Source organism: Conger conger, chromosome 13 (genome assembly GCF_963514075.1).
Source record: "Conger conger chromosome 13, fConCon1.1, whole genome shotgun sequence".
NCBI classification, from domain to species: domain Eukaryota; kingdom Metazoa; phylum Chordata; class Actinopteri; order Anguilliformes; family Congridae; genus Conger; species Conger conger.
Window position 1 is genome coordinate 39,885,545 of NC_083772.1, and position 12,289 is coordinate 39,897,833.

Consider the following 12,289-nt stretch of genomic DNA (forward strand, 5'->3'; position numbering starts at 1 on the left):
TTGGACTGCAGTGTTAAGTGATAGTGAATGCAGTGTTGGACTGCAGTGTTAAGTGATAGTGAATACAGTGTTGGACTGCAGTGTTAAGTGATAGTGAATGCAGTGTTGGACTGCAGTGTTAAGTGATAGTGAATGCAGTGTTGGACTGCAGTGTTAAGTGTTAGTGAATACAGTGTTGGACTGCAGTGTTAAGTGTTAGTGAATGCAGTGTTAATTGATAGTGAATATACTGTTGGACTGCAGTGTTAATTGTTAGTGAATGCAGTGCTGGACTGCAGTGTTAAGTGATAGTGAATCTAGTATTGGACTGCAGTTTTAAGTGATAGTGGATGCAGTGTTGGACTGCAGTGTTAAATGATAGTGAATGCAGTGTTGGACTGCAGTGTTAAGTGTTAGTGAATGCAGTGTTGGACTGCAGTGTTAAGTGATAGTGAATATAGTGTTGGACTGCAGTGTTAATTGTTAGTGAATGCAGTGGTGGACTGCAGTGTTAAGTGATAGTGCATATAGTGTTGGACTGCAGTGTTAAGTGATAGTGAATGCAGTGTTGGACTGCAGTGTTAAGTGATAATGAATAAAGTGTTGGACTGCAGTGTTAAGTGATAGTGAATGCAGTGCTGGACTGCAGTGTTAAGTGATAGTGAATCTAGTATTGGACTGCAGTGTTAAGTGATAGTGCATGCAGTGTTGGACTGCAGTGTTAAATGATAGTGAATGCCGTGTTGGACTGTAGTGTTAAGTGTTAGTGAATGCAGTGTTGGACTGCAGTGTTAAGTGATAGTGCACATAGTGTTGGACTGCAGTGTTAAGTGATAGTGAATGCAGTGTTGGACTGCAGTGTTAAGTGATAGTGAATACAGTGTTGGACTGCAGTGTTAAGTGATAGTGAATGCAGTGTTGGACTGCAGTGTTAAGTGATAGTGAATGTAGTGTTGGACTGCAGTTTTAAGTGATAGTGGATGCAGTGTTGGACTGCAGTGTTAAGTGATAGTGAATGTAGTGTTGGACTGCAGTTTTAAGTGATAGTGAATGCAGTGTTGGACTGCAGTGTTAAGTAATAGTGAATGTAGTGTTGGACTGCAGTTTTAAGTGATAGTGGATGCAGTGTTGGACTGCAGTGTTAAGTGATAGTGAATGCAGTGTTGGACTGCAGTGTTAAGTGTTAGTGAATGCAGTGTTGGACTGCAGTGTTAAGTGTTAGTGAATATAGTGTTGGACTGCAGTGTTAAGTGATAGTGAATATAGTGTTGGACTGCAGTGTTAAGTGATAGTGAATATAGTGTTGGACTGCAGTGTTAAGTGATAGTGAATGCAGTGTTGGACTGCAGTGTTAAGTGATAGTGAATGCAGTGTTGGACTGCAGTGTTAAGTGACAGTGAATATAGTGTTGGACTGCAGTGTTAAGTGACAGTGAATATAGTGTTGGACTGCAGTGTTAAGTGATAGTGAATATAGTGTTGGACTGCAGTGTTAAATGATAGTGAATATAGTGTTGGACTGCAGTGTTAAGTGATAGTGAATGCAGTGTTGGACTGCAGTGTTATGTGATAGTGCACATAGTGTTGGACTGCAGTGTTAAGTGATAGTGAATGCAGTGTTGTACTGCAGTGTTAAGTGATAGTGAATGCAGTGTTGGACTGCAGTGTTAAGTGATAGTGAATGCAGTGTTGGACTGCAGTGTTAAGTGATAGTGAATGTAGTGTTGGACTGCAGTTTTAAGTGATAGTGGATGCAGTGTTGGACTGCAGTGTTAAGTGATAGTGAATGTAGTGTTGGACTGCAGTTTTAAGTGATAGTGAATGCAGTGTTGGACTGCAGTGTTAAGTGATAGTGAATGTAGTGTTGGACTGCAGTTTTAAGTGATAGTGGATGCAGTGTTGGACTGCAGTGTTAAGTGATAGTGAATGCAGTGTTGGACTGCAGTGTTAAGTGTTAGTGAATGCAGTGTTGGACTGCAGTGTTAAGTGATAGTGAATGCAGTGTTGGACTGCAGTGTTAAGTGATAGTGAATGCAGTGTTGGACTGCAGTGTTAAGTGATAGTGAATGTAGTGTTGGACTGCAGTTTTAAGTGATAGTGGATGCAGTGTTGGACTGCAGTGTTAAGTGATAGTGAATGCAATGTTGGACTGCAGTGTTAAGTGTTAGTGAATGCAGTGTTGGACTGCAGTGTTAAGTGTTAGTGAATATAGTGTTGGACTGCAGTGTTAAGTGATAGTGAATATAGTGTTGGACTGCAGTGTTAAGTGATAGTGAATATAGTGTTGGACTGCAGTGTTAAGTGATAGTGAATGCAGTGTTGGACTGCAGTGTTAAGTGATAGTGAATGCAGTGTTGGACTGCAGTGTTAAGTGATAGTGAATGCAGTGTTGGACTGCAGTGTTAAGTGACAGTGAATATAGTGTTGGACTGCAGTGTTAAGTGATAGTGAATATAGTGTTGGACTGCAGTGTTAAGTGATAGTGAATATAGTGTTGGACTGCAGTGTTAAATGATAGTGAATGCAGTGTTGGGCTGCAGTGTTAAGTGATAGTGAATATAGTGTTGGACTGCAGTGTTAAATGATAGTGAATATAGTGTTGGACTGCAGTGTTAAGTGATAGTGAATGCAGTGTTGGACTGCAGTGTCAAGTGTTAGTGAATGCAGTGTTGGACTGCAGTGTTAAGTGATAGTGAATATAGTGTTGGACTGCAGTGTTAAGTGATAGTGAATGCAGTGTTGGACTGCAGTGTTAAGTGATAGTGAATGCAGTGCTGGACTGCAGTGTTAAGTGATAGTGAATCTAGTATTGGACTGCAGTGTTAAGTGATAGTGCATGCAGTGTTGGACTGCAGTGTTAAGTGATAGTGAATGCAGTGTTGGCCTGCAGTGTTAAGTGATAGTGAATGCAGTGTTGGACTGCAGTGTTAAGTGATAGTGAATGTAGTGTTGGACTGCAGTTTTAAGTGATAGTGAATGCAGTGTTGGACTGCAGTGTTAAGTGATAGTGAATCTAGTATTGGCCTGCAGTGTTAAGTGATCGTGCATGCAGTGTTGGACTGCAGTGTTAAGTGATAGTGAATGCAGTGCTGGACTGTAGTGTTAAGTGATAGTGAATCTAGTATTGGACTGCAGTGTTAAGTGATAGTGCATGCAGTGTTGGACTGCAGTGTTAAGTGATAGTGAGTGTAGTGTTGGACTGCAGTGTTAAGTGATAGTGAATGCAGTGTTGGACTGCAGTGTTAAGTGACAGTGAATATAGTGTTGGACTGCAGTGTCAAGTGTTAGTGCATGCAGTGTTGGACTGCAGTGTTAAGTGATAGTGAATGTAGTGTTGGACTGCAGTTTTAAGTGCTAGTGAATGCAGCGTGAAATCAAACTCCATATTGAATCTGTTTTTGATAATGGTGCATGTGTGTTTGCGTATGAATGCAAGATGTAATGTTCATCATCCTCCTGCATTTACATTTATGAAAGCCTATTCCCTACAAGCAATCCACACAAGCAGGAAGTGCCTTAATGCATACATTACAGCACTGTTCAATAACAGGGCGTTTGATTAGTCAAGGCCCTGCGTGTTTCTATTAATGTCTTCTTCATGTGCGCCAATATACGGGCAGTGGTGTGTTACACACAAGGAATTGAGGAGAGGTTGTATTTGAATAATGATTTCCATTCGTCAATATTTCTGCAGAATCAAGAAGCTGCCAAATGAGTATCCTACATATGCCAGAGAGGATTCTGGGATTTCACAACCCAGTTACCATCTACTACTAAACACAAAGCATAGCCCAGGGATCAACCCCAAACTTACCATGGTATGGAGTAGCCTGTACACTGCTACCGTGAGGCCACCCATTGATGGACTATGTACACCAACTGTGCAGCCAATAAGCACAATCCTGTAGAATAATTATTACAAAGAAAATATAATTACATATGAAATTGTATTATATTATATTAGCCTGCAGCCTATGACCTTGGTACATAACGGGGACCTGGAAGGTTGGTGGGTCTATCCCTGGTGTAGCATGATAAGATCCGCACAGCTGTTGGGCCCTTCAGAAAGGCCCTTAACCCCGCACTGCTCCCGGGTGGATCATCCCCTGCTAAGTCTAATTAACTGTAAGTCACTTTGGATAAAAGCTTCAGCTAAATAAGAGATGATAAAATAACTGAAAATCCTCTACTGACACATAAACCATGTGTTAGGGGATACTGTTATTGGCATTAGCAGCTGTACTGTGATGAAGTAAAACCTAGGCATAGATCAGCGTTGTCATCGCCTAGCACCTTGAGAAGCTCTGCCTGGAATTATTGAGAAGTGCTGTGGAGAATAAACTCCCATTGGTGAGCTCTGATTCCCCAACATTCTCAACTATTTTGGGGACATCTGTTGCAATAGAACAGCAAAACAGCGCATTTCAATAATGTCCTGCAGCAGCCAGCCACAGACACAAAACTGCTGGTCCGGTCAAGTGGAAAATATATATTTTCCAGAAGCATTACAGGAAGCGAAAATATCATTTAGAATTCCTGCCACTGAATCATGTATAAACAAATCTGGCAAGGACTGGTGTATGTATGTGTGTGTGTGTGTGTGTGTGTGTGTGTAATCAAATAATGGACAAAAAACAGCCCAAGTTTCATTTTATCACTCCAACAGTTTTTTCCATCTAAATAGTTTGTTTTTCAACTAAGAAGGTCCATGAAACGCAGAGCAGTACGGGATTTTAAGAAGCGCCAAAGCATGTGACAAACTTGGAGAGCATCCATCCAGTGATGAGAGTGTATTTCATACTGTGTAATTGTATCTTTGCTACATTGGGCACTGAGAGGAATTAATCTGCCAGAGATAACATTCACAGTCAACACTCAAATCGGAAAAACAGAAGCCGCGACAACGGCAGCAAATCAATAGTGAAAAGTTCCATCTCAGCTCAGGAGAAACGCATCCAACGATTTTTCCCTAACCTTTCTTTTCCGCAAATTCGGTATGGATTAGCCCTGACCCCAGCTGCAGCTGCGCAATCTTGAGCCCCCTTACAAAAGGAGCGCCTCGACTAATTGGAGTGTCTCCCAGCTGTGCAGATAGATTCCAGAAGGGGGGGGTGATGCTATTTCTGAACCTGATCAACTCTCACCTCCATTTTGTTTGTTCCCCGCTTAGCTGTGCCGCAACAAGATTCCGTCGATTTGAGCCAGAACGGAATCGACAGGTGTCCAGATACAAAACCTCTGTTGTTTGTATATTAACAGAATTCTCAAATCCTGTTCTGGTCCTGTTCTTCGCAACTCAACAGGTGACCAACCTGTGGAAGGTATCCTACTCACTTCAGGGCAAAACATATTTGTTCCAGACCTGGGTTCAAATAGTATATGTTTTGGATTCAAATACTTTTCTGCATTCTGCAAGCTTGCCTGGTGTATTTTACCAAATTAAATGATCCCAAAAGTGTAAATCCCTGGCCATCTGCTCCTCCTCAAAATACACCAGGCAAGCTCAGTAGAGCACCAAAACGAATACTATTTGAACCCAGGTCTGATGCTTTCCCAACTGATGCTGCACACTGCTGTGACAAGATGATGTCATTTGCATGAGAAACGGTCAGCCATAACCACAACCTCCTTCGATATTCCATCAAACGGCAGTCTTAATCAACCACGGCAGAACCCAGCTCTCACAGAAGAAAACTCCCTAATGGGGAAATAGCCAGCGTCAGCACTAAAGCGGGGCTGCTGTTTACTTGCGCTTAAAGGGGCAGCTTTTTGTCATTAGGGCTTTTTCCTCAGGGGGTAGTGGATTTGGTGTGGCTGTGTGCCTTCCTGAATGAGGATGATGAATGACTGTGAGAGGGAGCTTTACTGTGGGACACTGGCCAAACTCTCCACCATCTTCCCTTCTTTCACGTGAGGAACACAGATTTACTCAGATTTACTCATTTATTTCCTTCTGTGAATGAGCTATAGCTGGGTGCTGCATTTTATTTTTATTCAGTCTTTATTTTACCAGGAATAGCCCATTGAGACTGAACTCTCTTTTTCAAGAGAAAACAAGTTACCCCGCTAAAGAAACAGCTCATGTTAGAAGTTTTGCCAGCTCCCAGCTTGACATGGTTTGACCAGCTGAAGCTACACTTTGAAACAACTGGTAGCTGGTTGACCAGGCACTAGCTGAGACAAGCTACAAGCACTAGCAGCTCATACCCAGCTAGACCAGCTTATGACCAGCTTGGCCAGCTCAATGTTCAAGCTGGTCAAGCTGGTATAGCTATATTTTAAAGCAGGGTACTCAACAATACAGATGCCAATGAAGTTACTGTACAATCAACATCTCATGGGGAATGAGACCGTAGCATAAGAATTGTAACAACAACTCAGGAACAGAAACTCAGATCTCTCCCTCTCCCAAAGCCCACCAACCTTCACTGTGAAATACGTCAAGGCACTATACCAGTGCTGTCCGATCATGTGTCATGGAGGGTCGTGAGTAAGCATTCCAACCAATCGCTACACCAGCTGATTTCTCTAATTAACACACCTCCAACCAGAGAGGAGGGAACTAATTAGTGTAATAAGCTGGAGTAGTGATTGGGGGGCAGCCTGTAGCGATCGCTAGTATAACTGCGTTAAGATCCGGGCAGCTTTTGGGCCCTTGAGCAAGGCCCTAAACCCCACATTGCTCCGGGAGGATTGTCCCCTGCTAAGTCTAATCGAATGTAAGTGGCTTTGGAAAAAAAGCGTCAGCCAAATAACATGTAATGTAATGTAATGTAATAAAAACCTGCATACTCTTGACCACCCATGGCACATGATTGGGCACCCCAGCACTATACAAACAGCATTAACTAATATTATGATTTTTACTTATGATGATTTTAGCTTAATGTGGAGAAAAGAAAGAGGAATCTCATGGAGCAGGTGGGTCACAGAAAAGACGAAGCCCCAAAGCTTCCCTGTCTAATGTATGACTGTGCCGACGCAATGAGAAATTTGGGTTATTGTGATTAGATTTATGTTTCTGATAACGGTGAAAATTATTATTATTTCGATTCATTTTTAATACAGTGATGAATTGGAAGGCAGCACAGTCTGCACTGAAGTAATGGCATCTGAAATTAGGACTTTGCCAAAGTATGGGAAAAAAAAGCTTCTTTAAAACAGCAATGGTAATTTGTAACATTACCAATATCTTGGCTGTATTTTTCTCATCAATTTAATGCTACCTTGGAGAAAAAAAACCCCATCGATTTCCTTCAAAAATGAACATTTCTCAGTGATTCCAAACTTTTTATTGGTGTGTATGTGTGTGATTAAATATTATAGATTTTGCATGGCCGACTGAATGATCACATATTTTCAGATGAGAGGCTGGGGGGAAAAAAGTTGTTTATCAGCCTCCAGTTTATCAGTTGTTCTAATGTTTATCAGCCTCCTATCTGAAAATGTGTGATCATTCAAATGGCCATGCTGAATATAAATAGTGAGTCGTGTGATGTTTCCATTGGAGCATCACAACACTCTACAAACACTATTTATGGTTTGCTTAGAGCAGGGATAAGCCATCTGTGACCTTTTCCCACCCTTTACCTGGGAGTCATGTGTGAAGACAGTCTGGCCAATCAGTAGCACTAATTACCGGGATAAAATGAAAACCGAAGCACCATTCGACCCTGGTCGTGGAGAGCCGCAGGGTGTGCTGGCTTTCGTTGTTACTCTGCTCTTAATTGATCAAAGCAGTTAAAGCAGTTCATTACATAGTTAACTCACCTCACCTTTGTTTGTTGGGTCAGCATCGGTTGCTGATTTTAAGGTGAAAACTAAAACAGGATGTATCTTGGGGCAGCCTGTAGCCTAGTGGTGAAGGTACATGACTGGGGCAGCCTGTAGCCTAGTGGTGAAGGTACATGACTGGGGCAGCCTGTAGCCTAGTGGTTAAGGTACATGACTGGGACAAAAAAGGTTGGTGATTCAAGCCCCGGTGTAGCTTGGGAAAATCCGCACAGCAGTTGGGCCCTTAACCCCATATTGCTCCAGGGGGAATTGTCAAATCAACTGCAAGTCACTTTGGAAAAAAGCATTAGCTAAATAACAAATATTTTTTTCTTTTACTGAGGCAATTCAGGAAAACTGGTGAACGGGAACACTACCAGTGGCCCTCCTGGGACTGGAGCCTAACCCCCCCCCTCCCCAATCTCTCCCTCCCCATTACACCGCCCGGCCGTCCGTCATGTTCGGGGAACGAATGGCAGGGCTTTCCTTCCTCCTGAAGCCCTCCCCCGCTGAACAGACAGAGGGGTGCGTGTGCCATCTGGGACTCGGAGCTGGAGCTATGAGCAGGCGCCGAGCAACCTGTTGATGGCGCGCGCGAAAAAACCCTCACGCCCCCGCGTAGCCGAGCGTGTGTGGAACACGTCGGCTGGTCTGGCCGAGCACCAAAACACCCCGCGTGCCTAAATTTAAAGGAGCTGGACACCAAGACAGATACGCACTACGGGAAAGAACCGCTTGCTTCATGTCGATTTAACATTTCCTACCCGATATCTAGTCATATGAAACAAGCCTATCGTATTGTACCTATAAACTGTATATTAAGTATAGCCAGACTTTGGCATACATATGCAGTAGATCTACAGGGCTGGAATGTTCTAACGTGAGAGGATTTAACGACATGTCACATTAATGAGAAGCGCACTCAAAGGACAGCTTAACCAGTTAATTTCTGAGATCACAAATACGTGATTAGAATGTTCTTAACTGAACATTCTTAACTGAACATTCTAATGCTGATGTAACAGTTGCTACTTGTAATGGAACGCGCTGGAGTTCTAGAGCACCGACTTAGAATTTTCAAGAAAGAACATTCCAAAAAACCAAAAGGTTAAGTGCCATCCGCCCTGTAAGGGATAGAGACAGAGCAATCCACTTTAATGAACACAGGCACCATGTAGCTCCCAGTGTGTAAGCAGCATCTGACAGCTTTGTCTTAAGAACTTGAATGCCCAAATTACCCTTGCAAATGATGCCGCACAACAAAGGCTTTTCAAAGGGAATACATGTGTTTTATAATGTATTCATTACTAATGCAAAGGGCAAATGCTCAACAACCTACATGGACGATCCTGTTCACTTGGTGCCTCTCACTGTTACCTATGATTTGAAAAAAATCTCACAAATCACTTAAGTTAACAGGCTGCCAAATGCCTACTGTGTATTCTTATTGAAACATGTTGCTGTATTCAAACTGAAGTACTGTAACAGCAATCTGTGCTGTTGGGTAAATGCCAATAACCAACACACCAGTAATTACGCAAACACACACACATGTTCTCATGAGCACGCACACACACACACACACACACACACTCTATCATGCTCTCATGCAAGCGTGCACACACACATGTTCTCATGTAACACACACACACACATGCACACACTCACACACACACACACACACATTCTATCATGCTCTCATGCAAGCGCACACACATGTTCTCATGTAACACACACACACACACACACACATGCACACACTCACACACACACACACACACACACATTCTATCATGCTCTCATGCAAGCGCACACACATGTTCTCATGTAACACACACACACACACACGCTCTCATGCGCACACACAAACACACACACACACACACACATGTTCTCATGTAACACACACACACACACACACCTACCTTTAGCAGTTTAGCTTTCCTGGCATTGTTCACTAGCCTTCTCCCGAGCTTCTTGGCGTACCAGATAGAGGCGAACATGCTGTATCAGTGTTAGAGAGAGCTGGGAACGGTCGTCACGGAGCTGAAGACTGAGGACCCACAGGCACGCTTCGGCATAGGTTAGAGCCGTCCTCTCTCCACTGTAATCCACAGCAGCGACCGCAGGGAGCAGAGTCTAAGAGTGGGACTTAGGTCTCTCTCTCTCTCTCTCTCTCTCTCTCTCTCACACTCACTCCCTTCTGCCCTCTCTCTCCTACTTGCACTCTCTCCCCCTCTCTTCTTTGCTCTCTCCCTCCCTTTTGCTCTCTTTCGCTCCCTCACACCCCCTCTCTCACTCCCTCTCTGTCTCTGTCACACACTCCCTCCCCTCCTACTGTTCTCTCTCTCTCTCTCCCTCTCCTCTCTTTCTCTCTGTAACTCTCTCTCCCTCCCTCTCTCCAACTCCCTCTCACTCCCCTTCCCTAACTCTCACTCCCCTCATCTTGGTCGCTCTCTCTTTCTCTCCCTCCCCTCCCTCTTTATCTCCCTCTCCCCCCTCCTCTCTCTCTCCTCTCCCTCTCCCAATTCAATGCAATGTGCTTTATTGTAAGGAAATGCATAAGTACATATTGCCAAAGCAAACGCGAAACATACATACAAAAGTATTTAACGCGTACAAGTAAAACATGAACAGTTAAGTCAACAGCTATAATAATAAACAGCAGTAATCATAGATTAATTGATCATTACTCTCTCTCTCCCTCTCTCTCTCACTTTCTCTATACCTCTCTCCCTCTGTCTCTCTATCCCTCTCTCTCTCTCGCTCACTCGCTCTCCCTCCCTCTCCCTCTCTCTCCCTCTCTCTCACTCTCTCTCCCTCCCTCTCTCACTATCTCTCTCTCTTCCTCTCTGTCTTTCTATCCTCTCTCTCTCACTCTCTCTCACTCTCTCTATCCCTCTCTCTCCCTCTCTCTCTCTCCCTCCCTCCCTCTCTCTCTCTCCCCTCCCTCTCACTCTCTCTCTCCCTCTCTCTCCCACTCTCCCTCCCTCCCTCCCTCTCTCTCTCTCTCTCTCAGCAGAAGGACAGAGTGGGGCTGCTCACACCGGCCTACTCTCAGCCTGTTGCCGTGGGCACCTGTGTGGGCGTGTCCAGTGCAAGCGTCGTCATCGCCGCCAAAGCGCCGCCAAGTAGCCCACAAAGCGCCGCGGCGCTCCCGTCCACTTGACTGGCAGCTGTCAGGGCAGAGAACGCCTCCCCCATTGGCCCACGGAGCCTTATGGGACCGGACGCAACCGGTGACTCACGACAGGAGAATGCGGGGATGGCTACTGTCGCTCGCCAAGGCCTGTTTGTGGAGAGGCCTCAAAGCCTCCCAAACGACCCTCAAAAACTCACCTTTTCAGACTATACCTTAGTCCTCCCTCCTGATTTCCTCCCCCCCTTCCGATATCCCTCTCGCCGAACCCTAAAGCCTGATTTATACTTTATATATTCTCTGTGTCGAAACTGCTACTGCGTAGCCCACGCGTAGCCGCGTTCCCTACACCGTAGGTTACAGCGTAGCCTGACGCCTCCCCAGTGCCTCTGTGTAGATTTGACACAGAAGTATAAACCAGACTTAACCCTTAATAAAAAAAAAAATGTTTTTTTTTAAATAACTAATTGCACTTATGATGACTATTGTCTTTTTGTTTCGAACAGCTCTTCATGCCTGTTTTGCTAGTTATGGATTTGATGCTTTTAACCTGTGGAAGAACCGAAGCACTAGTAAATCGCTTTGGATTAAAAGCGTCTGCCAAATGACACAATGTAAAATGCAACATGTAAAAAGCCCTATCGCAAACTCAATTATTGTTCCGCCGAGCCCTGTTCCAATGAACCGTCCCGACTGACAACCATGGAGAATGTTTAATGAGACGTTGGGCCCTTGAGCAAGGCCCTTTAACCCTGCATTGCTCCAGGGGAGGATTGTCTCCTGCTTAGTCTAATCAACTGTATGTCGCCATTAATGTAATGTAATGTATTTATATGTTGAAAATATCAGTTAATCAGTCGTTAACTTATTTATTATCAGAGCAAGCATATTTCATATTTCATAAAGGCACTTTACGTCTTTCTTTACTTATGCCAAACCAGGTTTTAAAAGTGCAATATTTGTACACGTTAAGAATCGAGTGCAAAGGGCAACTGTTGACGAGAGCTGTTCACTGACAGTACAAAACTAGGACAAGCTATTATTTCCATAAAACGTCTCTAATATACAGTAAAATGACTGTCATTAGGTTACTAAGCAACAGGGCTCTCTGAACCAAACCAAATGTTTAATTAAAAAAATTATTCCACGGGGAGAAGGAACAATGCATATGTCTAAAGTTTATTTTCATGTTTTCAATGTAGTTTTTGAAACCAGCTTACAAGATGTGTTCTGCATATAAGCTCTGGTTTAGCCCTGTAAATGTGAAGTTAACTCGAGACATAGAGATCAATTATAATCATTGTCCAAGCCTGGTAATTAGGAGTTGTGTGTCAGATGTGATTAAGCTGCAATATAACACTCCATACGGACAGCAAGTGTGATATAAAAATATATTTTT

At 43.7% G+C, this 12,289-nt stretch overlaps 1 protein-coding gene across 2 annotated transcripts in view; it reads right to left on the reverse strand.

The window, feature by feature from the left end:
• Window positions 1–9,875, reverse strand: part of LOC133107662 (disks large homolog 2-like) — a 104,470-nt gene extending 94,595 nt beyond the window's left edge. For both annotated transcript variants that reach the window (XM_061216714.1, XM_061216713.1), the window contains exon 1: window positions 9,677–9,875. In XM_061216714.1, the coding sequence (XP_061072698.1) occupies window positions 9,677–9,754 (78 nt within the window). In that variant the 5' untranslated portion in view covers window positions 9,755–9,875. The remainder of the gene's footprint in view (window positions 1–9,676) is intronic.
• Between the last annotated feature and the right edge of the window lie 2,414 nt (window positions 9,876–12,289).